Source organism: Pseudophryne corroboree, chromosome 4, assembly GCF_028390025.1.
Source record: "Pseudophryne corroboree isolate aPseCor3 chromosome 4, aPseCor3.hap2, whole genome shotgun sequence".
NCBI lineage: Eukaryota > Metazoa > Chordata > Amphibia > Anura > Myobatrachidae > Pseudophryne > Pseudophryne corroboree.
This window is the reverse complement of record NC_086447.1, coordinates 94,047,948-94,075,441: the sequence shown is the minus strand read 5'-3', so window position 1 is coordinate 94,075,441 and position 27,494 is coordinate 94,047,948. Positions and strand designations below refer to the sequence as shown.

At 46.5% G+C, this 27,494-nt stretch overlaps 1 protein-coding gene across 1 annotated transcript in view; it reads left to right on the top strand.

The window, feature by feature from the left end:
* LOC134911131 (uncharacterized) overlaps positions 1–27,094 on the top strand; it is a 39,751-nt gene extending 12,657 nt beyond the window's left edge. The window contains exon 2 of the mRNA XM_063919493.1: positions 26,116–27,094. Within this exon, the coding sequence (XP_063775563.1) occupies positions 26,131–26,958 (828 nt within the window). The 5' untranslated portion in view covers positions 26,116–26,130 and the 3' untranslated portion in view covers positions 26,959–27,094. The remainder of the gene's footprint in view (positions 1–26,115) is intronic.
* Positions 27,095–27,494: the final 400 nt, after the last annotated feature.

Genomic DNA, 27,494 nt, shown 5'->3' with positions numbered 1-27,494 from the left:
CACTACCTGTTCCAGCCTTGCTAGGCATCAGGGGATGTCTTTGATGGGGGCGGGCGAGTCACGGAGTTAGGCCCCGCCCCCTTTCCACCCGCGAATCGCGGCAATGCATTCCCCTGCTGCCACCTTGTGGGGTCTCCTGGATGACCGCTCCGCCCCGTCTTTCCTATAATCTGGCCCTGCATACATACACAGCAAGCCGGCACTACAGAGCCAGGCCAGGCTCCAGGGAAGAAACGCCGGCGCTGCCATAATCACACTCTGACTCCCCATGTACCCACGGGTCTCCTGTTGGTGCCCCTGCTGCCGTGCTGGCCGAAGAGCTGCAGGGACCCATCAGCGCGGTCATCATGCAGTGGGGGATGTCGGTGGAAGTGGCTGTCCAGCCTGCCCTCGGAAGTGGAGGAGCGCCAGGTACTTGGGGAGGAGGGGGGGGGGGGGTGACACAACCACCCGACCTACACACGCTGACTAATGGAAGCGCCGCCCCCTGGTCTTACCTTTTAAAAGCCATAAGTGTGGCAGGTAAGCTCTAAACCAGAAAAGCACATTTTCCTCTATGAGACAGCAGTTGCCAGGTTTCTATAAAATCTATGTGAAAGTTTGTGATAGAGTAGGACTTGCGGTGAAATGGAGTCCCGTGGAGTGGGCCACAAGCTTACATGCATTGTACAATTCATAAACCAAAACCCCATTGTTTATTTAGATGTAACATTAAAGCATTAAGGTGAATGAAGCTGCTTAGGAGAGTGCTGGGTTTTCTGTTTGGTATATATATATATATATATATATATATATATTATATGGGTTTTGTCAAAGTCGAAAAATATCATAATGCATATGCCTTGTACTAACCCCATGCACATGCCCACTGCGCGTGCACCCGCTCTGCCGTGCGTGCGCATATCCGCACTTTGCGTAACGGAGCTTTCACGGCCATGCGCCTTGGCGCGTGGTATGCGCATTTACGGTAGAGTTTGTGAGCGTGTAGCGTGTTATTAGAACATTACATATTTAACCCATATAGCGTACATTTTAGATATAGTTCCCCTAGACCATGTCAGCGAGTATTGATAGTTTAAACAGTTCCTGGACAGAGAGATTCACCTTTGCATGATAGGAAGGGTCAGATAAAGGTTGGATGGTGATGTCTAGTATCCAGCTGTAGGGTATTTTGAGTGTAACATTCCGGTGTTAGTTAGAGAAAGATCGCTTGTTCCTGCGTATAGTTATGTACAAAAGTAGATTATGAACATTAACTGTATTTACTGTAAATTACATATGCGGCGGGAATCCAGAGGATACCACCCACAAGAGCAGTTGGGGAAAGACATCTCCCACCCTTTCAAATCCACCTATGACCTTTTCTGTAATGTAGAGACACATCTCTGTGTCCAATGAACAATGAGATTACAGTGACCATTGTATTGTGTATGCATGTTGTGTATAAAAGAACCATTGTTGCCTGGCCGGTCAGAAGACTCTGAACGCTATCTACCTGATGAGCGGAGGACCGGATTCGGGTTGCGCTTGCGAATATTCTCACGTACGTACATTCTCTGTAGCCATTATTCTGTTTAGATTTACTTGTTAGCCTGTAGTGTATAAATTGTATTGTTTGTATCTTTTGGAATCAATCCACGGTGGCCTTAGGACCCTGTGGTTTCAACTACAAACTGTGTTGTGTTTTCACTTTCCTGCATGGGCTTTAAAGTAGTTTAATCTGTTTAAAGTGTATAAGCATTGATAAGGTGTACGCACTGCGGGTACTTTGTATCGCCAGCGCTACTTAAGGTTTAAAGGTATAACATCATTGCAGTACTTTACTGTTAAGGGTTTAAAGTGTAAGCATATTATTACATTGAATCATTAACACGGTTTAAAGGTTATCCATTGTGTGAGCGCTCGCTGTGTGTACTCCGTACACTCAGCGCAGCGTGCGTACGCCAAGTGCGTACCACGTGCAGGACTCTGTACGCAAATAGCGTACAAAGTGCGTAGCACGTGCACGTAGTTTAGCGGCCATAGCGGCTCAACGGTAATAGTGTACAAAGGGATATAGCTTTGCGGTCTAAGATAATACCGACATTATCAATTGGGAGCTCGTCCGGTTCCTTCTCATACCCGCAGCCTAGCAGAGTTTTCGCAGACTTTATCTATCAGCAAAGGGCGGAGTATCCCCTGTAAACCTTCTCTTGGTCAGGGGATATAATAAGTGCTGATTAGATAAGCGTCTGCCCTGCATGGTTTGAAGGAATGCTGGAGGGATCCGTAAGGTAAGAACGCAAAAGCTATTTTTCTTTTTAAAATCTGTAAATTTCTGTTTTGGCGCCAAATGCGCACGCAACACACGCATACACCTGTATTTTGTACTTTGCATATCTGCTCACACCGTTGCCATAATCACTGATTACTAGATTTATTTTGACCTGTACTGGAAAATTTGTTGCTATTTAGTTAACATAAAGAGTTAATATTTAAGGGAGTAAGTGTAAGACGCACACTCAGCCTGGCCTAGTTGTAAAGGTTGATACAGTGGAAACTGTGTGTAGTGTCAAGTGAGCGATTATAGTTAAATATCGCTTACATTTATAGAAGTGTGGGATTTGTAGTACTGCGGACGTACGGCCTTTGTACACGTGTCTCGGACAGCGTTCGGGACTGCGTACGCAACGTAAGGGCCTACACACGTGGCGTGTTTACGCAACGTGCGTACAGGTACGCCCACTTAATACAAATCACACAATAGCATTGTTTCAGTTTAGGCGAGACGGTAGCCACGCGATAATAGCACAAATTTGTTCAGTTTCCAATATTTAGTTTAAAAGAACCTTCTCTTACTGTGTCACCTCTGGGACTAGGCTGTTTTATCTGAATGAAAGTTAATTTTCTGTACAGAAAAACCAAAGTATATGAGTGAACGAGCGTGAGTGTGCAAATAAAGGTTTTGTGAACCCAGAATTCGGGATCCCGTAGGAGACCACATCAGGTGAGTGGACACTTGGTGGCGTGGGAGTGGCTTTCTCACGTTAACATGGATTAAGGTATAAAGGAGCAATTAGTATAACAGCAGACCAAGAGGTCAGCGAAGTCAGAAATCCGCTGACTAAGTCAAGCGAAGCTCTGAATACCGTGGCCTGAAAAAGGTCAGCGGTGAGAGCGCAGCCCCGGGAGTTAGCGTAGTACCCATATAGGCCTGTTCTGAAAAGCTCCGGCTGAGGTTTCGCAGCCTGAAAAATGATTCCATTGGTCGTACAGCGGATAAGTAACAGTTACTTATACGCCGTGCGATTGTACCGCGCGTTAGTTTGTGCAATAGTTAGTTCAACTTGATACCCATTACGCCATTTGCGTAAAATCGCGGGATCATAGACGCTAATTGTACACGCAACGTGATTTGTGTAACAGTTTTTTATTTTAAAGGGAGTTTCGCTGGTCACTCAGGAAATCTCCAACGACTGATATTTACTGGGAAGGGTAAGTCACTCCCACACACTCTCAGTAAATAGAGGTTACATAGGGCCCTAGGTTGGGTACGACCAGTGCTGCGGACAGTACTCAGGTGTATTGGCCAACGTGGGCGTGAGTGGGTGAGAGCGCTCTGAGAACTTTCACCGTCGCCTTACCACTGAGTAATTTGGTTTTTGTAGGAATTAGCCGAGAAGGCAATACCTGCAAAGAATGGGGGCCAGTTGCTCAAGTAAGGGACGATCAACCAGGGTTCAGGTTGATATTCCGCGGCCCAAAGGGTCGGCGAGGTACATAATGTGTGAGAAATATGGATCAAACGCAGAGGTTTTATGCAATGAATGGGAACGTATGACTGCGGAAGATAGGGAACCATTCCCTAAGGTAGGCAGTTTTAGTCCTGAGATGTTGCAAAATTTAAGGAGAAGGATATGTCTAATAAGATCCAGAAAACAAAGGATTAGACATAATGATTGTTTACATTTATGGCAACAGGAGGGTGATATGCAAAGGGGATTAGCTCAAACAGCTGGTTCTAACCCTAGCAGGAAACTGATAGCAACTGCACCACCACCACCGTACATTACAGGAGAGAAAGTGGCTACAGAGAATGGCATACTAATATATGATAAGAGTGAACTTAATAAATGTATTAATACTAACCCGTGCAAGTTGTATCCCATCTTAAACTTCCCTCAGGACTGCGACCAAGAAGATGAGCCCAGCACGATATCGTCACTCTCTCTAGCAGCCACCTTACAAGACACCCAAGTGGGCACGGCCCAACCAGTAAGAGCAGTAGCAAAGGCCCCTAGCGGAGGGACAGGTGAGGTTGTGTCCACAGGTAAGTACGGTACAGTACATTATGCAGAAACCATTGCACCTCACATTGTAGAAGCAACCCAGAATGATGTAATTGAACTGAATCCTGTCAGGGTGATCGCAGTCCCCAATGGGAAGACTGACGCTCAGGGAATCACTCCCATCAGGAACATTGCTATGCATTGCCCCTGGTCCCGGACAGAATTGAGGACAATTATGTCTGAATTTCCCGATCCCAGGAAAGATCTAGCCGGATGTCAGAGGTTTATTAGAGAACTAGGTAACGCCACCGAACCCAATAACAAAGATTGGCGGACAGTGCTACGGGCATGTTTGCCCTCTAATATTGACCCCGTGAAATTCATTGCCGACTGTAAATTAGACGCAGAGGTACCTCTCACTGATGAATACAATCAAGAGAACGTAAAACAGATCAATCTGCAGTTAGGAGTATATTTCCCAACTGTTGTCAAATGGAATAAAATCTTCTCCATTAGACAAAAAGAAGGTGAAACGGCTTCTGAATATTTCCATCAAGCACTGCAGGAAATGGCTAGATACACTGGGGTCGCGGATATTAAGGAAAATGTACATCACAGAGAGGTAGTGGTGTCCGTATTAATGGACGGTTTAAAAGAAACGTTGAGAACAAGGGTACAAACCACTCAACCAAATTGGAGAGGTATCTCGGTGGCTGCATTAAGAGAGTCCGCTATTGAGCATGATCGGAACATCATTAGGCACAGGGAGTCACAGGGGGATAAGCTGATGACAGTAAGTATAAAAGCCCTGACAATGAAGCCACATCAGCCTAAACCCCAGACCCCTGATGGTAAGTCGTATGTGGTAAAATGTTTTAAATGTCAGAGGGAAGGACATTACGCACGGAACTGTAATTTTAAAGACTCACATAAGGTATATCGACCCCCTAGACCAGAACATGACTCACAATATGACACACGTAATTGGGATCAGGGATCATATAGGAAAAATATTGGGCCGCACCTGTAGTCTGCAGCCAGTAAAGTTGATTGTTAGCCTTGGTAGTAAACCTGAGGTCACAGTTGATGTAGTTGGTAGATCATTTCTTGTAGATACAGGGGCGGCCAGATAAACTCTGTGATTTATCTTTAAGAGTTTCCTCTTCATCTCTGATGTTCACTGACAGATTTACAGCTCAAACGTCACATATCCAGTGGCGTCATGAGGTGGGTGCGGGGGGTGCAGCCCGCACCCGGGTGTCACCCTTCAATAGGGTGACACCAAAACGAGCCGCGCACTCACACGCACCCCCATCCCCTGACATGAGAAACACTGGTCCACGGCTGAGACCATACCCCCTCCTTCCAGGCCCCGCCTCCTAAAGTCCGACACTCTCACCTGTTTAGTGAGATCAGCAGGCAGCGCAGTACAGAGCCGTGCAGGCAGTGCAGTGGCCGACCCTCCCCTTTCCTCCAGAGTCCGGACACTCTCTCCTCACTCGGGTCCTGAGCCTGACACACACAAGCTCCGCCTCCCACACTATACTACAGGAGGAAGGAGCTGCTGGTGATGTGCTGCATGATGCCAGCCAGGTAACTTCTATAAATGCTCCATGATTAGCAGAATCGATTTATGAGGTGTGCGTGTGTGTGTATGAGGCTGAATTTGTTAATGGGCATTGGGATGTAGAAATTGTTGGGTTACTGAGTGTTAGGTGGGGGGGGAGAGCTAATTGGGGCTGTGTGAATGTAGTATGGGTGCCACTTGTGACTGTAGTATGAGTGCTGTGTGAGCATAGAATGGGTGCCACTGTGTGAATGTAGTATGGGTGCTGTGTGAGAGTAGTATGGGTGCTGTGTGAATGTAGTGTGGGTGCTGTGTGAGAGTAGTATGGGTGCTGTGTAGTATGGGTGCTGTGTGAGCGTAGTATGGGTGCCGCTGTGTGAGTGTAGTATGGGTGCTGTGTGAGAGTAGTATGGGTGCTGTGTGAATGTAGTGTGGGTGCCGTGTGAGCATAGAATGGGTGCCACTGTGTGAATGTAGTATGGGTGCTGTGTGAGAGTAGTATGGGTGCTGTGTGAATGTAGTGTGGGTGCTGTGTGAGAGTAGTATGGGTGCTGTGTAGTATGGGTGCTGTGTGAGCGTAGTATGGGTGCCGCTGTGTGAGTGTAGTATGGGTGCTGTGTAGTATGGGTGCTGATGTGTGAGTGTAGTATGGGTGCTGTGTAGTATGGGTGCAGCTGTGTGAGTGTAGTATGGGTGCTTTGTAGTATGGGTGCCCATGTGTGAGTGTAGTATGGGTGCCGCTGTGTGAGTGTAGTATGGGTGCTGTGTAGTATGGGTGCCGCTGTGTGAGAGTAGTATGGGTGCCGCTGTGTGAGTGTAGTATGGGTGCTGGTGTGTGAGCGTAGTATGGGTGCTGGTGTGTGAGCGTAGTATGGGTGCTGGTGTGTGAGCGTAGTATGGGTGCTGCTGTGTGAGCGTAGTATGGGTGCTGCTGTGTGAGCGTAGTATGGGTGCTGTGTGAGCGTAGTATGGGTGCTGGTGTGTGAGCGTAGTATGGGTGCTGGTGTGTGAGCGTAGTATGGGTGCTGCTGTGTGAGTGTAGTATGGGTGCTGCTGTGTGAGCGTAGTATGGGTGCTGTGTGAGCGTAGTATGGGTGCCGCTGTGTGAGAGTAGTATGGGTGCCGCTGTGTGAGCGTAGTATGGGTGCTGCTGTGTGAGCGTAGTATGGGTGCTGCCGTGTGAGCGTAGTATGGGTGCTGCTGTGTGAGTGTAGTATGGGTGCTGCTGTATGAGAGTAGTATGGGTGCTGCTGTGTGAGTGAAGTATGAGTGCTGCTGTGTGAGCGTAGAGTGGGTGCTGCTGTGTGAGCGTAGTATGAGTGCTGCTGTGTGAGCGTAGAGTGGGTGCTGCTGTGTGAGCGTAGTATGGGTGCTGTGTGAGTGAAGTATGAGTGCTGCTGTGTGAGTGTAGAGTGGGTGCTGCTGTGTGAGCGTAGTATGGGTGCTGTGTGAGTGTAGTATGGGTGCTGCTGTGTGAGTGTAGAGTGGGTGCTGCTGTGTGAGTGTAGTATGGGTGCTGCTGTGTGAGTGTAGTATGGGTGCTGCTGTGTGAGTGAAGTATGGGTGCTGCTGTGTGAGTGAAGTATGAGTGCTGCTGTGTGAGCGTAGAGTGGGTGCTGCTGTGTGAGCGTAGAGTGGGTGCTGCTGTGTGAGCGTAGAGTGGGTGCTGCTGTGTGAGCGTAGTATGGGTGCTGTGTGAGCGTAGTATGGGTGCTGCTGTGTGAGCGTAGTATGGGTGCTGCTGTGTGAGCGTAGTATGGGTGCTGCTGTGTGAGCGTAGTATGGGTGCTGCTGTGTGAGCGTAGTATGGGTGCTGCTGTGTGAGCGTAGTATGGGTGCTGTGTGAGCGTAGTATGGGTGCTGCTGTGTGAGCGTAGTATGGGTGCTGCTGTGTGAGCGTAGTATGGGTGCTGTGTGAGCGTAGTATGGGTGCTGCTGTGTGAGCGTAGTATGGGTGCTGTGTGAGTGTAGTATGGGTGCTGCTGTGTGAGCGTAGTATGGGTGCTGTGTGAGCGTAGAGTGGGTGCTGCTGTGTGAGCGTAGTATGGGTGCTGTGTGAGCGTAGTATGGGTGCTGCTGTGTGAGCGTAGTATGGGTGCTGCTGTGTGAGCGTAGTATGGGTGCTGTGTGAGCGTAGTATGGGTGCTGCTGTGTGAGCGTAGTATGGGTGCTGCTGTGTGAGCGTAGTATGGGTGCTGTGTGAGCGTAGTATGGGTGCTGCTGTGTGAGCGTAGTATGGGTGCTGTGTGAGCGTAGTATGGGTGCTGCTGTGTGAGCGTAGTATGGGTGCTGTGTGAGTGTAGTGTGGGTGCTGCTGTGAGGGTAGCTTTATGGGAGCTGAAAGAGTGGGTGGATGAATGTGCTAATGGGTGTTGGGAGGAGGGATTGATAATGAATTGGGGAGAGATGGGGTAATGGATGTACGTGGATGGAGTGCTTCAGTAATGGGTTCTTGGACAGGGATATGTTTGCGGTTGCTGTGTAGGGGAGATTAATCAGTGCCACCACCAAGTACATCTAATGCCACCTCTAAGACCCCACATGATACCCCATATCCCCACATGTCACCACCAAGATGCCACATTTCACCACAACACCACAATTCACCACATGACACCACATTTCAATACATGATACCCCATATCCCCACATGTCACCACATGACACCACATTTCAATACATGATACCCCATATCCCCACATGTCACCACATGACACCACATTTCAATACATGATTCCCCCATATCCCCACATGTCACCACATTTCAATACATGATACCCCATATCCCCACATGTCACCACATGACACCACATTTCAATACATGATTCCCCCATATCCCCACATGTCACCACATGACACCACATTTCAATACATGATTCCCCCATATCCCCACATGTCACCACATGACACCACATTTCAATACATGATACCCCATATCCCCACATGTCACCACATGACACCACATTTCACCAGCTGAGCTGCGGTTTAGTACGCTGCTCATGTATTCCTATGGGTGCTTGTACTTAGACGCACATGTGCACCCTAGTCGTGATTGACGCAAATATGCCAAGCTGAGGGATGATAGTGTGTAGGGGCAGGGCAATTAAAGGAAGGCTCTTGATACAACCCATGATGCAGGTCACACCACCACACCATACCACTGGTCATGCCCCCCACATCACTAGTCACATCCCCTGCGGCAGCACACAATAGGCCTTTCATGAATTTCAGCTCCAGGCCCATGTGAACCTTAATCTGGCACTGGCTATGACATCAGTCTTCGTGATGTTACCATGCCCACCAGCGCCGCTAGCAATACTGGGAGGGAGAAGTGGGAGGAGACTGCATTATGTAGTGCTGCCGCTGCGTTACAATAGGGAGGACCTGTAATGCAGTGTGCAGTTCATTGAACTTGGAGTCTCCTGCTGGCTGCTGCTGTCACTCCCTGGCTGGCTGTCAGTCGTTTCAGCTGCCAGTTTGGAGCAGCAGAGCGTACCGTAGCACGCTCCCACTACACAGACAGAAATAGAACGCCTCAATTGTGGACGCAGACAGCGGGAGAGTGATGCTCCCACTGCCCAGAGCAGTAAGGGGGAATAATAAGGGGTAGTGGGAAGCAGTGCTCCAGCTACCCGTAATTTTTGCTTTAATATTTGGGTCGCTAGCAGGTGCGTGTGTATGCACTCATCCATGACTGTTGACATATCAATGGATTTTGGGCCTAATTCAGCATCAGTAGTAGTTTTGCTAAAAGTAGCAAAACTACAACTGCTTTCTCTAGCATGTGGGGGGGCTCCCCAGCACAGGTTAAGGGCACCCCACATGCCAAGTCCGCTCCCCCCCCGCTGATATGCGAGCGCATTGCATTTGCTATACATAGATGCGCTCGCATTTTAAGGGTAGCCCTCTCCCTCCGCAGCCTAGCTGTGAAGGCAGTCGCCTGGCCGCCATCTTTTGGGTCACAGCGGCTGCGTGTGCTGTCATGCAGCCGCTGCAGCCCGCCCCACATATGGTCCAGAAACGTCTGCGTTGTCCGGACCACGCCCCTGAAACGGTGCATCGACGCCCCGTCACCACCCCCCGCCAAGATTCCGTGTGCTATAATATGGGAGGAAGTACGTGGGGGGTGACACCATGAGTTACCACACCGGGTGACACCAACCCTAGTGACGCCTCTGCACATATCTACTCGGTCTTTTCAGAGGTCTGCCTAACCCTAGTGATGAGCGCCTGAAATTTTTCGGGTTTTGTGTTTTGGTTTTGGGTTCGGTTCCGCGGCCGTGTTTTGGGTTCGACCGCGTTTTGGCAAAACCTCACCGAATTTTTTTTGTCGGATTCGGGTGTGTTTTGGATTCGGGTGTTTTTTCCAAAAAACCCTAAAAAACAGCTTAAATCATAGAATTTGGGGGTCATTTTGATCCCATATTATTATTAACCTCAAAAACCATAATTTCCACTCATTTTCAGTCTATTCTGAATACCTCACACCTCACAATATTATTTTTAGTCCTAAAATTTGCACCGAGGTCGCTGGATGACTAAGCTAAGCGACCCTAGTGGCCGACACAAACACCTGGCCCATCTAGGAGTGGCACTGCAGTGTCACGCAGGATGTCCCTTCCAAAAAACCCTCCCCAAACAGCACATGACGCAAAGAAAAAAAGAGGCGCAATGAGGTAGCTGTGTGAGTAAGATTAGCGACCCTAGTGGCCGACACAAACACCGGGCCCATTTAGGAGTGGCACTGCAGTGTCACGCAGGATGTCCCTTCCAAAAAACCCTCCCCAAACAGCACATGACGCAAAGAAAAAAAGAGGCGCAATGAGGTAGCTGTGTGAGTAAGATTAGCGACCCTAGTGGCCGACACAAACACCGGGCCCATCTAGGAGTGGCACTGCAGTGTCACGCAGGATGGCCCTTCCAAAAAACCCTCCCCAAACAGCACATGACGCAAAGAAAAAAAGAGGCGCAATGAGGTAGCTGTGTGAGTAAGATTAGCGACCCTAGTGGCCGACACAAACACCGGGCCCATCTAGGAGTGGCACTGCAGTGTCACGTAGGATGTCCCTTCCAAAAAACCCTCCCCAAACAGCACATGACGCAAAGAAAAAAAGAGGCGCAATGAGGTAGCTGTGTGAGTAAGATTAGCGACCGTAGTGGCCGACACAAACACCGGGCCCATTTAGGAGTGGCACTGCAGTGTCACGCAGGATGTCCCTTCCAAAAAACCCTCCCCAAACAGCACATGACGCAAAGAAAAAAAGAGGCGCAATGAGGTAGCTGTGTGAGTAAGATTAGCGACCCTAGTGGCCGACACAAACACCGGGCCCATCTAGGAGTGGCACTGCAGTGTCACGCAGGATGGCCCTACCAAAAAACACTCCCCAAACAGCACATGACGCAAAGAAAAAAAGAGGCGCAATGAGGTAGCTGACTGTGTGAGTAAGATAAGCGACCCTAGTGGCCGACACAAACACCGGGCCCATTTAGGAGTGGCACTGCAGTGTCACGCAGGATGTCCCTTCCAAAAAACCCTCCCCAAACAGCACATGACGCAAAGAAAAAAAGAGGCGCAATGAGGTAGCTGTGTGAGTAAGATTAGCGACCCTAGTGGCCGACACAAACACCGGGCCCATCTAGGAGTGGCACTGCAGTGTCACGCAGGATGGCCCTTCCAAAAAACCCTCCCCAAACAGCACATGACGCAAAGAAAAAAAGAGGCGCAATGAGGTAGCTGACTGTGTGAGTAAGATAAGCGACCCTAGTGGCCGACACAAACACCGGGCCCATTTAGGAGTGGCACTGCAGTGTCACGCAGGATGTCCCTTCCAAAAAACCCTCCCCAAACAGCACATGACGCAAAGAAAAATAAAAGAAAAAAGAGGTGCAAGATGGAATTGTCCTTGGGCCCTCCCACCCACCCTTATGTTGTATAAACAAAACAGGACATGCACACTTTAACCAACCCATCATTTCAGTGACAGGGTCTGCCACACGACTGTGACTGATATGACGGGTTGGTTTGGACCCCCCACAAAAAAGAAGCAATTAATCTCTCCTTGCACAAACTGGCTCTACAGAGGCAAGATGTCCACCTCATCATCATCCTCCGATATATCACCGTGTACATCCCCCTCCTCACAGATTATCAATTCGTCCCCACTGGAATCCACCATCTCAGCTCCCTGTGTACTTTGTGGAGGCAATTGCTGCTGGTCAATGTCTCCGCGGAGGAATTGATTATAATTCATTTTAATGAACATCATCTTCTCCACATTTTCTGGATGTAACCTCGTACGCCGATTGCTGACAAGGTGAGCGGCGGCACTAAACACTCTTTCGGAGTACACACTTGTGGGAGGGCAACTTAGGTAGAATAAAGCCAGTTTGTGCAAGGGCCTCCAAATTGCCTCTTTTTCCTGCCAGTATAAGTATGGACTGTGTGACGTGCCTACTTGGATGCGGTCACTCATATAATCCTCCACCATTCTTTCAATGGTGAGAGAATCATATGCAGTGACAGTAGACGACATGTCCGTAATCGTTGTCAGGTCCTTCAGTCCGGACCAGATGTCAGCATCAGCAGTCGCTCCAGACTGCCCTGCATCACCGCCAGCGGGTGGGCTCGGAATTCTGAGCCTTTTCCTCGCACCCCCAGTTGCGGGAGAATGTGAAGGAGGAGATGTTGACAAGTCGCGTTCCGCTTGACTTGACAATTTTCTCACCAGCAGGTCTTTCAACCCCAGCAGACTTGTGTCTGCCGGAAAGAGAGATCCAAGGTAGGCTTTAAATCTAGGATCGAGCATGGTGGCCAAAATGTAGTGCTCTGATTTCAACAGATTGACCACCCGTGAATCCTTGTTAAGCGAATTAAGGGCTCCATCCACAAGTCCCACATGCCTAGCGGAATCGCTCCGTGTTAGCTCCTCCTTCAATGTCTCCAGCTTCTTCTGCAAAAGCCTGATGAGGGGAATGACCTGACTCAGGCTGGCAGTGTCTGAACTGACTTCACGTGTGGCAAGTTCAAAGGGCAGCAGAACCTTGCACAACGTTGAAATCATTCTCCACTGCGCTTGAGACAGGTGCATTCCACCTCCTATATCGTGCTCAATTGTATAGGCTTGAATGGCCTTTTGCTGCTCCTCCAACCTCTGAAGCATATAGAGGGTTGAATTCCACCTCGTTACCACTTCTTGCTTCAGATGATGGCAGGGCAGGTTCAGTAGTTTTTGGTGGTGCTCCAGTCTTCTGTACGTGGTGCCTGTACGCCGAAAGTGTCCCGCAATTCTTCTGGCCACCGACAGCATCTCTTGCACGCCCCTGTCGTTTTTTAAATAATTCTGCACCACCAAATTCAAGGTATGTGCAAAACATGCTGGAATTTGCCCATATTTAATGCACACACAATATTGCTGGCGTTGTCCGATGCCACAAATCCACAGGAGAGTCCAATTGGGGTAAGCCATTCCGCGATGATCTTCCTCAGTTGCCGTAAGAGGTTTTCAGCTGTGTGCGTATTCTGGAAAGCGGTGATACAAAGCGTAGCCTGCCTAGGAAAGAGTTGGCGTTTGCGAGATGCTGCTACTGGTGCCGCCGCTGCTGTTCTTGCGGCGGGAGTCCATACATCTACCCAGTGGGCTGTCACAGTCATATAGTCCTGACCCTGCCCTGCTCCACTTGTCCACATGTCCGTGGTTAAGTGGACATTGGGTACAGCTGCATTTTTTAGGACACTGGTGACTCTTTTTCTGAGGTCTGTGTACATTTTCGGTATCGCCTGCCTAGAGAAATGGAACCTAGATGGTATTTGGTACCGGGGACACAGTACCTCCAACAAGTCTCTAGTTGGCTCTGCAGTAATGATGGATACCGGAACCACGTTTCTCACCACCCAGGATGCCAAGGCCTCAGTTATCCGCTTTGCAGTAGGATGACTGCTGTGATATTTCATCTTCCTCGCAAAGGACTGTTGGACAGTCAATTGCTTGGTGGAAGTAGTAAAAGTGGTCTTACGACTTCCCCTCTGGGATGACCATCGACTCCCAGCAGCAACAACAGCAGCGCCAGCAGCAGTAGGCGTTACACGCAAGGATGCATCGGAGGAATCCCAGGCAGGAGAGGAATCGTCAGAATTGCCAGCGACATGGCCTGCAGGACTATTGGCATTCCTGGGGAAGGAGGAAATTGACACTGAGGGAGTTGGTGGGGTGGTTTGCGTGAGCTTGGTTACAAGAGGAAGGGATTTACTGGTCAGTGGACTGCTTCCGCTGTCACCCAAAGTTTTTGAACTTGTCACTGACTTATTATGAATGCGCTGCAGGTGACGTATAAGGGAGGATGTTCCGAGGTGGTTAACGTCCTTACCCCTACTTATTACAGCTTGACAAAGGGAACACACGGCTTGACACCTGTTGTCCGCATTTCTGTTGAAATACCTCCACACCGAAGAGCTGATTTTTTTGGTATTTTCACCAGGCATGTCAACGGCCATATTCCTCCCACGGACAACAGGTGTCTCCCCGGGTGCCTGACTTAAACAAACCACCTCACCATCAGAATCCTCCTGGTCAATTTCCTCCCCAGCGCCAGCAACACCCATATCCTCCTCATCCTGGTGTACTTCAACACTGACATCTTCAATCTGACTATCAGGAACTGGACTGCGGGTGCTCCTTCCAGCACTTGCAGGGGGCGTGCAAATGGTGGAAGGCGCATGCTCTTCACGTCCAGTGTTGGGAAGGTCAGGCATCGCAACCGACACAATTGGACTCTCCTTGTGGATTTGGGATTTCGAAGAACGCACAGTTCTTTGCGGTGCTACTGCTTTTGCCAGCTTGAGTCTTTTCATTTTTCTAGCGAGAGGCTGAGTGCCTCCATCCTCATGTGAAGCTGAACCACTAGCCATGAACATAGGCCAGGGCCTCAGCCGTTCCTTGCCACTCCGTGTGGTAAATGGCATATTGGCAAGTTTACGCTTCTCCTCCGACAATTTTATTTTAGGTTTTGGAGTCCTTTTTTTACTGATATTTGGTGTTTTGGATTTGACATGCTCTGTACTATGACATTGGGCATCGGCCTTGGCAGACGACGTTGCTGGCATTTCATCGTCTCGGCCATGACTAGTGGCAGCAGCTTCAGCACGAGGTGGAAGTGGATCTTGATCTTTCCCTAATTTTGGAACCTCAACATTTTTGTTCTCCATATTTTAATAGGCACAACTAAAAGGCACCTCAGGTAAACAATGGAGATGGATGGATACTAGTATACAATTATGGACGGACTGCCGAGTGCCGACACAGAGGTAGCTACAGCCGTGAACTACCGTACTGTACTGTGTCTGCTGCTAATATAGACTGGTTGATAAAGAGATGTAGTAGTATGTATGTATAAAGAAGAAAGAAAAAAAAACCTCGGGTAGGTGGTATACAATTATGGACGGACTGCCGAGTGCCGACACAGAGGTAGCTACAGCCGTGAACTACCGTACTGTACTGTGTCTGCTGCTAATATAGACTGGTTGATAAAGAGATGTAGTAGTATGTATGTATAAGTATAAAGAAGAAAGAAAAAAAAACCACGGGTAGGTGGTATACAATTATGGACGGACTGCCGAGTGCCAACACAGAGGTAGCTACAGCCGTGAACTACCGTACTGTACTGTGTCTGCTGCTAATATAGACTGGTTGATAAAGAGATGTAGTAGTATGTATGTATAAGTATAAAGAAGAAAGAAAAAAAAACCACGGGTAGGTGGTATACAATTATGGACGGACTGCCGAGTGCCGACACAGAGGTAGCTACAGCCGTGAACTACCGTACTGTACTGTGTCTGCTGCTAATATAGACTGGTTGATAAAGAGATGTAGTAGTATGTATGTATAAAGAAGAAAGAAAAAAAAACCTCGGGTAGGTGGTATACAATTATGGACGGACTGCCGAGTGCCGACACAGAGGTAGCTACAGCCGTGAACTACCGTACTGTACTGTGTCTGCTGCTAATATAGACTGGTTGATAAAGAGATGTAGTAGTATGTATGTATAAGTATAAAGAAGAAAGAAAAAAAACCACGGGTAGGTGGTATACAATTATGGACGGACTGCCGAGTGCCGACACAGAGGTAGCTACAGCCGTGAACTACCGTACTGTACTGTGTCTGCTGCTAATATAGACTGGTTGATAAAGAGATGTAGTAGTATGTATGTATAAGTATAAAGAAGAAAGAAAAAAAAAACACGGGTAGGTGGTATACAATTATGGACGGACTGCCGAGTGCCGACACAGAGGTAGCTACAGCCGTGGACTACCGTACTGTACTGTGTCTGCTGCTAATATAGACTGGTTGATAAAGAGATGTAGTAGTATGTATGTATAAAGAAGAAAGAAAAAAAACCTCGGGTAGGTGGTATACAATTATGGACGGACTGCCGAGTGCCGACACAGAGGTAGCTACAGCCTTGAACTACCGTACTGTACTGTGTCTGCTGCTAATATAGACTGGTTGATAAAGAGATGTAGTAGTATGTATGTATAAAGAAGAAAGAAAAAAAAACCACGGGTAGGTGGTATACAATTATGGACGGACTGCCGAGTGCCGACACAGAGGTAGCTACAGCCGTGAACTACCGTACTGTGTCTGCTGCTAATATAGACTGGTTGATAAAGAGATGTAGTAGTATGTATGTATAAAGAAGAAAGAAAAAAAAACCTCGGGTAGGTGGTATACAATTATGGACGGACTGCCGAGTGCCGACACAGAGGTAGCTACAGCCGTGAACTACCGTACTGTACTGTGTCTGCTGCTAATATAGACTGGTTGATAAAGAGATGTAGTAGTATGTATGTATAAAGAAGAAAGAAAAAAAAACCACGGGTAGGTGGTATACAATTATGGACGGACTGCCGAGTGCCGACACAGAGGTAGCTACAGCCGTGGACTACCGTACTGTACTGTGTCTGCTGCTAATATAGACTGGTTGATAAAGAGATGTAGTAGTATGTATGTATAAAGAAGAAAGAAAAAAAAACCACGGGTAGGTGGTATACAATTATGGACGGACTGCCGAGTGCCGACACAGAGGTAGCTACAGCCGTGAACTACCGTACTGTGTCTGCTGCTAATATAGACTGGTTGATAAAGAGATGTAGTAGTATGTATGTATAAAGAAGAAAGAAAAAAAAACCTCGGGTAGGTGGTATACAATTATGGACGGACTGCCGAGTGCCGACACAGAGGTAGCTACAGCCGTGAACTACCGTACTGTACTGTGTCTGCTGCTAATATAGACTGGTTGATAAAGAGATGTAGTAGTATGTATGTATAAAGAAGAAAGAAAAAAAAACCACGGGTAGGTGGTATACAATTATGGACGGACTGCCGAGTGCCGACACAGAGGTAGCTACAGCCGTGGACTACCGTACTGTACTGTGTCTGCTGCTAATATAGACTGGTTGATAAAGAGATGTAGTAGTATGTATGTATAAAGAAGAAAGAAAAAAAAACCACGGGTAGGTGGTATACAATTATGGATGGACTGCCGAGTGCCGACACAGAGGTAGCTACAGCCGTGAACTACCGTACTGTGTCTGCTGCTAGTATAGACTGGATGATAAATAATGATATAAAAAATATATATATATCACTACTGCAGCCGGACAGGTATATATTATATAATGACGGACCTGCTGGACACTGTCTGTCAGCAGAATGAGTTTTTTATAGAATAAAAAAAAAAAACACCACACAAGTGAAGTCACACGACGAGTGTTTAACTTTTTCAGGCAATCACAATATAGTATACTACTAACTATACTGGTGGTCAGTGTGGTCAGGTCACTGGTCAGTCACACTGGCAGTGGCACTCCTGCAGCAAAAGTGTGCACTGTTTAATTTTAATATAATATGTACTCCTGGCTCCTGCTATAACCTATAACTGGCACTGCAGTGCTCCCCAGTCTCCCCAGTCTCCCCCACAATTATAAGCTGTGTGAGCTGAGCACAGTCAGATATATATACATAGATGATGCAGCACACTGGGCTGAGCAGTGCACACAGATATGGTATGTGACTGAGTCACTGTGTGTATCGTTTTTTTCAGGCAGAGAACGGATATATTAAATAAAACTGCACTGTCTGGTGGTCACTGTGGTCAGTCACTAGTAAACTCTGCACTCTCTACACTTCTACAGTACTCCTAAGCTCCAGTAAATCAGGTCAATCTCTCTCTCTCTCTCTCTCTCTTCTAATCTAAATGGAGAGGACGCCAGCCACGTCCTCTCCCTATCAATCTCAATGCACGTGTGAAAATGGCGGCGACGCGCGGCTCCTTATATAGAATCCGAGTCTCGCGAGAATCCGACAGCGTCATGATGACGTTCGGGCGCGCTCGGGTTAACCGAGCAAGGCGGGAGGATCCGAGTCTGCTCGGACCCGTGAAAAAAACCATGAAGTTCGGGCGGGTTCGGATTCAGAGAAACCGAACCCGCTCATCTCTACCTAACCCCAGTATATCTCACCAGCATCATTGTGCCTGGCCATGCACAGAGGGTGGAGAGTGGAAATACTGGTGGAGGGAGACTGTGCAGAGATACCGATAGACATGTTGGTGTGACAGCCTGATGGTGAACGCAAATCTGACAAAAAAATTTTATTATTCTCTCTCTCTCTTTTTTTTTCATTTTCCACAGATGGTTTATTTCACACAACAGTTAAACACATGGTAATGCAAGATTTATGTTCCCTACAGAAAGGTCGCTGACTCGGAGAGAACATCGTATCACTGGAGCGTCTGTACCAGGAAGGTTAAGAGGCAGCACTGTTGAGACGGCACCTGAGCACGGAGAACAACAAGACTAGAGGCGGTTGTCGTACCAGTTTTTTCTTTTTCCATTTTATTATTTTCTCCATTACCCTCCTTTCCTCCCCCTTCCTTGCTCCTTTTTCTCTCCCCTTAGCAAGATGGACTTACCCCAAAAGACTGCATTCCGGGTTTTCCTGTTGACCCTGTTGTTGACCAGAGCAGTCTGTTTCGGTGAGAGTACCAGAGAGGTCGAGAAAGGATCTGGAATGGGTTCTGATGGCAAGGACGGATTTGTAGAATTCCAAGAGCAACACATTCACCGAGCAAAGGCGAGTATCAGAAAACGATCTAGTAGTCAAGAAACTAGGAGGCACTGTGAAGGGTTATTGGCTGAGGAAAATTGTATTTGTAGAAACTGTAAGAAGTTTGCTGACCCAGAGAAAGCCCGTAACAAAGAGCAGAGTATAGAGGAAACCATATCACTGGAGTGCCTGTTCCGGGAAAGTTGAGAGGCAGGACTGTTGTCACAGCACCTGAGCACAGAGAACTACAGGATCAGAGGCGGTTGTCGCACCAGTTTTCTTTCCCTTCTAATTATTTTCTTTACCTCCCATTACCACTTTTTCTTTCTCCTCCTGCAAGATGGACTTACACCAAGAAACTGCGTTCCGGGTTTTCCTGTTGACCCTGTTGACTAGAACAGTCTGTTTCGGTGAGAGTACCAAAGAGGTCGAGAAAGGATCTGGAATGGGTTCTGATGACAAGGATGGATTCGTAGAATTCCAAGAGCAACACAATCACCGAGCAAAGGCGAGTATCAGAAAACGATCTGGTAGTCATGACACTAGGAGACATTGTGAAGGATTGTTAGCTGAAGAAAATTGTATCTGTAGTAATTGTGAAAACATAGTTGAGGACGGGTGCATCCAGAGATGTCAGTCCAGCCTTAATATCAACATGGACCGTCATCCATTGAGTGACTATCACTCATTAGTGGGTAAGGTTTTAAACCAAACAGAATGCTGGGTGTGCTCACAAGTACCTCAAGGTCAGAGCAAGTCAGGACTAGTACCGTATCCCTTAACAATAGATGAGGTACTTGAATTAAGTGGTGGGAGACCGGTGGACAAGAAATTTAATATTTCTAGGCCCCCTAGTTTGAAGCTCCACCAATATCATGTGGATAGATCCTTAGTATGTTTCAACATTTCCAATCCCCGAAAGCCGGAAAATTGGGAAGTGACATGGAATAACCAAACCATGGCATTTTCACACAGAGCCGATAGAATGCCCGTAGACTCAGAACTTATACGCCAAATAGCCGACGGTGGAAGGTATTTTCGGTACAGGTATACTCTAGGAAGTAGGACCATGCGGGTTGGAGAAGTATCTCCAGGGTACTGTGCGCATATCATACAGCCTGATACGTGTACTGAACAGATGTAATGACCATAACCCATAATAAGATGAAAGACGTACACCGCAATGCTCAAGCTCCTTACACTCACACTCACTATGAACACATCGTTAAGAGACACCTTATAGATAGGACAGAGCACGCAGCCTCTGATTTGATCCACAAATCCACCGGGATTCAATTCCTACTCGCGTTAGATATCACCCGTACCGCCAGAGGAATTATAAATTTTAGGTATATTCATGCGCTAGCGAACCTGATAGATAATATCACCGAGATGTATGATGACACCTTCAGGTATACAGGGAGGGAATTGCAAGCTTACAAAACGGAACTGATCCAGCACAGGATGGTTCTCAATTACATCACAGCGGTGACAGGCGGGTACTGTGCCACCCTAGCAACTCAGTATGGTGTGAAGTGCTGCACGTATATTACAAACAGCACTGATGACCCAACCGAGGTCATAGATCAAAAGATGGACGATATCTTGCAGTTGAAGTGGGAGTTCCGAAGGAGACACAACCTTACCCTTACTGCTGTGAGTAATGAACTGACCGGCTGGGTCTCATGGTTGAACCCACGCAATTGGTTCTCTGGTTTAGGAGAATGGGCTCAAAATGTTATCGTGAGTGTAGGAAAGTTTCTCCTTTGTATCCTGGGAGTCGTCGTAATGATTGGTTTGATATTTAGATGTGTTCGATTTTTAACGCGGCGCAAGCGCAGTACCAAAGTGATGAGTTTGAGGAGCGGGGGCATTGTTACACAAACTGATTTAATTTATGACCCATCAATTGAGACAATGTTGTGATAAGACGTGATTCCACGGTCCGTTTCTTTCACCCGTTTCTCCTTTGTTTTTCTCCCAAGCAAAAATACATCCATTCGGAAGAAGACTTTGATGGACATTCTACAGACTTTGATGGACATTCTACAGACTTTGATGGACATTCTAAAGACTTTGAAAGACTTTTTATGGACACTTGAAAGACTTTGATTACCACCAACAGCAAGGATACACCCATCCGGACAAGACTTCAACCAACACCCAAGGATGATTGCACAATTGTTATGTGAATGTATTTGTGATACGTGTCTTATCTTCATCTCTACGACCTTCAGGTAGTGACACACATAGTCAACAGGTGATATCCACATATTAGCATTCACATATGTTCCCCCTCCATGTATCATCAACTAAATGTGCACCCCATTTGTTGGAACAAGAAGCCGAAAAGAGCTCGGTAGTGTTTGTTGGCCCACTTACAGACCCTTAATACGGGATAAGAAGGATTTAATGTATACTTCGCAACACCTCGAAGCTTATCTAGAACATGTACGGCACGATGATACATGCCCCTCAGACATGAATTTCATACATATATGCTTTTACTATCCCACTAGGTCATACATTTCCTGCCTACTCCTCTCCTCCTACCACCCAATTATTTTATAGATATTGTATTGTATTGTATATTTTTATGTTTAATGTTCAGATAGTGGCAGTTATTGTTGACTGCCAAAGGGTGGACTGTCAAAGTCGAAAAATATCATAATGCATATGCCTTGTACTAACCCCATGCACATGCCCGCCGTGCGTGCGCATATCCGCACTTTGCGTAACGGAGCTTTCACGGCCATGCGCCTTGGCGCGTGGTATGCGCATTTACGGTAGAGTTTGTGAGCGTGTAGCATGTTATTAGAACATTACATATTTAACCCATATAGCGTACATTTTAGATATAGTTCCCCTAGACCATGTCAGCGAGTATTGATAGTTTAAACAGTTCCTGGACAGAGAGATTCGCCTTTGCATGATAGGAAGGGTCAGATAAAGGTTGGAAGGTGATGTCTAGTATCCAGCTGTAGGGTATTTTGAGTGTAACATTCCGGTGTTAGTTAGAGAAAGATCGCTTGTTCCTGCATATAGTTATGTACAAAAGTAGATTATGAACATTAACTGTATTTACTGTAAATTACATATGCGGCGGGAATCCAGAGGATACCACCCACAAGAGCAGTTGGGGAAAGACATCGCCCACCCTTTCAAATCCACCTATGACCTTTTCTGTAATGTAGAGACACATCTCTGTGTCCAATGAACAATGAGATTACAGTGACCATTGTATTGTGTATGCATGTTGTGTATAAAAGAACCATTGTTGCCTGGCCGGTCAGAAGACTCTGAACGCTATCTACCTGATGAGCGGAGGACCGGATTCGGGTTGCGCTTGCGAATATTCTCACGTACGTACATTCTCTGTAGCCATTATTCTGTTTAGATTTACTTGTTAGCCTGTAGTGTATAAATTGTATTGTTTGTATCTTTTGGAATCAATCCACGGTGGCCTTAGAACCCTGTGGTTTCAACTACAAACTGTGTTGTGTTTTCACTTTCCTGCATGGGCTTTAAAGTAGTTTAATCTGTTTAAAGTGTATAAGCATTGATAAGGTGTACGCACTGCGGGTACTTTGTATCGCCAGCGCTACTTAAGGTTTAAAGGTATAACATCATTGCAGTACTTTACTGTTAAGGGTTTAAAGTGTAAGCATATTATTACATTGAATCATTAACACGGTTTAAAGGTTATCCATTGTGTGAGCGCTCGCTGTGTGTACTCCGTACACTCAGCGCAGCGTGCGTATGCCAAGTGCGTACCACGTGCAGGACTCTGTACGCAAATAGCGTACAAAGTGCGTAGCACGTGCACGTAGTTTAGCGGCCATAGCGGCTCAACGGTAATAGTGTACAAAGGGGTATAGCTTTGCGGTCTAAGATAATACCGACATTATCAATTTACCATACTATACATTTAAACTGGGATGCTCATTCTGCAGAGGTTCTCAAGTGCGGTCCTAAAGGCATCCCAACGCTCCCGGTTTTAAGTATATCCGTGTTTGACCACAGGTGACTTAATTAGCACCTTAGTCAATTTGAATTAATTATCTGTGCTCAGTCGTGGCTATACCTAAAACCTGGACCGTTGGGGTGCCTTGAGGACAGTGGGCCTAATTCAGAGTTGATCGCAGCAGCAAATTTGTTAGCAGTTGGGCAAAACCATGGCCCTCATTCCGAGTTGTTTGCTCGCTAGCCGCTTTTCGCAGCAGTACACACGCTAAGCCGGCGCCCTCTGGGAGTGTATCTTAGCTTAGCAGAATTGCGAACGAAGTATTCGCAATATTGCGAAAAGATTTTTATGTGCAGTTTCTGAGTAGCTCGAGACTTACTCTTCCAGTGCGATCAGTTCAGTGCTTGTCGTTCCTGGTTTGACGTCACAAACACACCCAGCGTTCGCCCAGACACTCCCCCGTTTCTTCAGCCACTCCCGCGTTTTTCCCAGAAACTGCAGCGTTTTTTCACACACTCCCATAAAACGGCCAGTTTCCGCCCAGAAACACCCACTTCCTGTCAATCACACTCCGATCACCAGAACGAAGAAAAAACCTCGTAATGCCGTGAGTAAAAAACCAAACTTCTTAGCAAATTTACTTGACGCAGTCGCAGTGCGAACATTGCGCATGCGCAATTAGCGGAAAATCGCTGCAATGCGAAGAAAATTACCGAGCAAACAACTCGGAATGAGGGCCCATGTGCACTGCAGGGGCGGGGGGCAGATATAACGTGCAGAGAGAGTTAGATTTGGGTGGAGTGTGTTCAAACTGAAATCTAAATTGCAGTGTAAAAATTAAGCAGCCAGTATTTAGCCTGCACAGAAACAAAATAACGCAATAAAATAAAATTAATAAAATGAGGCAATTATAAATTCAAGATATTGGCCCTCATTCCGAGTTGATCGCTCGCAAGGCGAATGTAGCAGAGTTACACACGCTAAGCCGCCGCCTACTGGGAGTGAATCTTAGCTTCTTAAATGTGCGACCGATGTATGCGCAATATTGCGATTACAAACGAGTTAGCAGTTTTTGAGTAGCTTCAGACTTACTCTGCCTGTGCGATCAGTTCAGTGCTTTTCGGTCCTGGCTGACGTCATAAACACACCCAGCGTTCGCCCAGGCACACCCACCGTTTCCCCGGCCACTCCTGCGTTTTCTCCGGAAACGGTAGCGTTTCCAGCCACACGCCCCTAAAACGCCGTGCATCCGCCCAGTAACACCCATTTCCTGTCAATCACAATGCGAACGTCGGAGCGATGAAAAAGCCGTGAGTAAACTTACTTTCTTCATAGTAAAGTTACTTGGCGCAGTCGCAGTGCGAACATTGCGCATGCGCACTAAGAGAATTCTCACTGCGATGCGATGAAAATCTCCGAGCGAACAACTCGGAATGAGGGCCATTGTAACCACACAAATTACCAATAGTAATTATCAGATTTACTAAAAACTATTCTACAGTATACTACCAAGTAACATAATCTGATTGTTGAACTACAAAGGAATGTTGAATTGCTACAATATCTCAAATATAACTAATAAATATTTATGCCAAGAAAACATTTTCTGCGTGCAGCAAAGTTCTATTATAAATAGTGATGTGTATGACAATCTTTAATTGATAGAATTTTTGTTTTTTAATGTATAAATATCTTTCTTAATAATATACAGTATATAGAATTGTTTTAATTAAGTCTGGTTTCTTATAAATGTCTATTTGTCGAATAACAAAATTCTGAATACAGAATTTCTAAAATGTTCTGTGTGTAATATTATTCTATTACAGTGTAACACAGGGGTGGCCAGACTTTTGGAGTCGCCAATTTACTTTGAAAGCTGAAAAGCTTTTGCGATCTACCTAGGTGGGATAATAGCGCGCGCCGTAGGCGCGCACCCAAAAAAGGGGGTGTGGCATAACAAAAAAGTGGGCGTGATATAACAAAAAAGTGTGTGGTATAAAAAAAAAGGGACGTAGCCTTGCTGCACAGAGTGTAATTACTGTCTCGCACGAAATAACACATTGGCCCCCACCTGTAAAAACCTCAAACACATATGCCCCCACAGTGCCAGATACACATATGCCCCCACAGTGCCAGATATGCCCCCACAGTGCCACATATGCCCCCACAGTGCCACATATGCCCCCACAGTGCTGCTCACCGCTGTGTGTGGAGAGCGCAGTGCGCGCCTCTCCTGCCTGCTGCCCTGCCTCTCAGTCTGGTCTCCGGCGGTGACGGCAGCGTGTATATCTCAAATCAGGCGCCGGTCCGCTAGCTCTCATTGGCTAACGAACCGGCGCCTGATTCGAGCTATACACTCCGCCGTCACTGCCGGAGACCAGACTGAGGGGCAAGGCGGCAGGCAGGAGAAGCGCGCGCTGCGCTCGCCTCGCCTCGGGTGGATGGGCGGCGGATCGCGATCGACTGGTCGCTTGTCCGCGATCGACTAGTCGATCGCGATCGACTGTTTGGCCCCCCTGGTGTAACAGTACAATTGTCTAATTATGTGATATAGCCTGTTTTATTTAAATGTATTCCTTTTACACCTGTGTGAGTTTATATATACTTCTTAGTGTTTATAAATGACCAGGGTGCAGAGAGAGGTTGAAGGGGCACTATAAAGTATTGGGGGTACAGACCTCCTAAATAGGCACCCCAAAAATAGGGTTCCTCTTCTCCTTTGACTATAAACATACTCCTTTGAGAATGAATAACTAAACCTTTCCTTGTACAGCCTTACAACCACTTCTTTTGTATATCTGGATAATTGAAGCAAGCGAGAAAATATTGGGGAAGCACATGCAATACAATTCTAAGATCTACTGACTCCTGATCTTGCAGAGGAACCATTACCAAGAAGTTTGCTTTTTCAGTCTCTTGTCTCCAGATGGATAACAGACCCTGGGAGAGATTTATCATTGGTTGGAGAGAGATAGAGATAAAGTACCAACCAAATCCTGTCATTTTTCAAACACAGGGAGAGATGTATAAAAGCTTATCCATGCCTTGATAAATCCCCATCCGCGTGAATAATCTTGTTGGGGAAAGGACCATTACCGAGGAAGCTTATTTGCAGTTGCAGTTCTTCTCTATGTTTGACAAATGCTTTGAGTTTTATTTCGTCTCCTTTTCTTTATGCTTTCACTTTAACTAATTGTAACGTTTGTCTGTGAACAGGACAGTCTCCATCTGATGTTAATGGCGCAACCTATGAAACACAGGCCCAGGTCCGCACCGATTATTACCAATGCGTATGTGCAGAACAAGAGAGAGGATGAGGGTCTGTCTGTCAAACTGGACAGCATACACTACCAGCACCATGCGGACCTGATTAGGCTGAGGCAAACTGTGGACCCCATTGTCCGACTAAGGAAAAATCTGCTCACCCAAAGGGCCATTACACATCAGTCATCACTGGAGCACGTCATGGATGAAATCCATGCCTACAAAAAAGATAAGCACTGCTCAGGTCTCAGCAAGAGCCATCTGCCTGCTAGTACAGAGGTCTACGTCAGCAATGGTGAAAGTTCAAAATGGCTGCCTACTCCATTTTCTCAGAGCTTTCCCAGCATCCCACACAACTTATACAAACATGGGGAAAGCAAGACTTTTTCTGTAATCACAAATGGGAGAAGACTTCCAGTCATGGACAACTCAAAGACAAAATCTACTGAAACTGCATTGAAACATCTAGAGGCCTCTGAAAAACCTGCAAGGAAAGCTAGAGCAATGTCACCTGTGCAGAGGGTACCAACCAGAAACATGGAACTGCTGACGTACAAGGAGCTGAGTAAGATTGCATGTCTAGAAAACATCACCATGAGAGAACTCGAGAGGCAGAAGCTACAAGTGCAGATGGATAAACATCAACTCTGTCAAACGCTCCACAGGGCTCTTCAAGAGAGAGTACACACTTTCCTCAAGAAGATTGACGAGGTGGACTGCAGTAACTCTGATCAAGTTATAAATGCAGACAAGGACTTTTATGAGACCTCTGGAAAAACAACCAAGAAAAACTAATTTAGGAGAGGAACAGTAAAGCTGTTATTAAGGTTTAAGAATGTACAGCTGTCTTTTTTTCTTTCATTAATATATTTTGGGGTTAACCTCAGTGCTATTTATGGACATTACTGGGTTATTCCTGTTTCATTTGTGTGATAGATAGATAGATATATATATATATATATATATATATATATATCTATGTCAACAGCACAGTATTATTTTTTGAATCTATGTTTGAATACTTATTACAATGTATCTGATAACGACTTGTTGTTCTGTATGATAAATTATCTGTCAATAACTGCTGTTTCAAGTTACCAGGTCCAGGTTAATAATATTCTTCCGGATTAGGGCAAGAAAACGTCATCGCAGCGTTCAAGTACAGTATATTAAATCATAATTCTGTTTTTATCGTGAAATTTAATATTTATGGTTTGAGCCTATGCATTTTGATGAAATCTGTATTGAAATTGTAGTTATCCTTACCCATCAGAATAACTATTTTATTGAATAAACTGAAACTTTTTCAAATGATTAGCTACAGTTCTTTG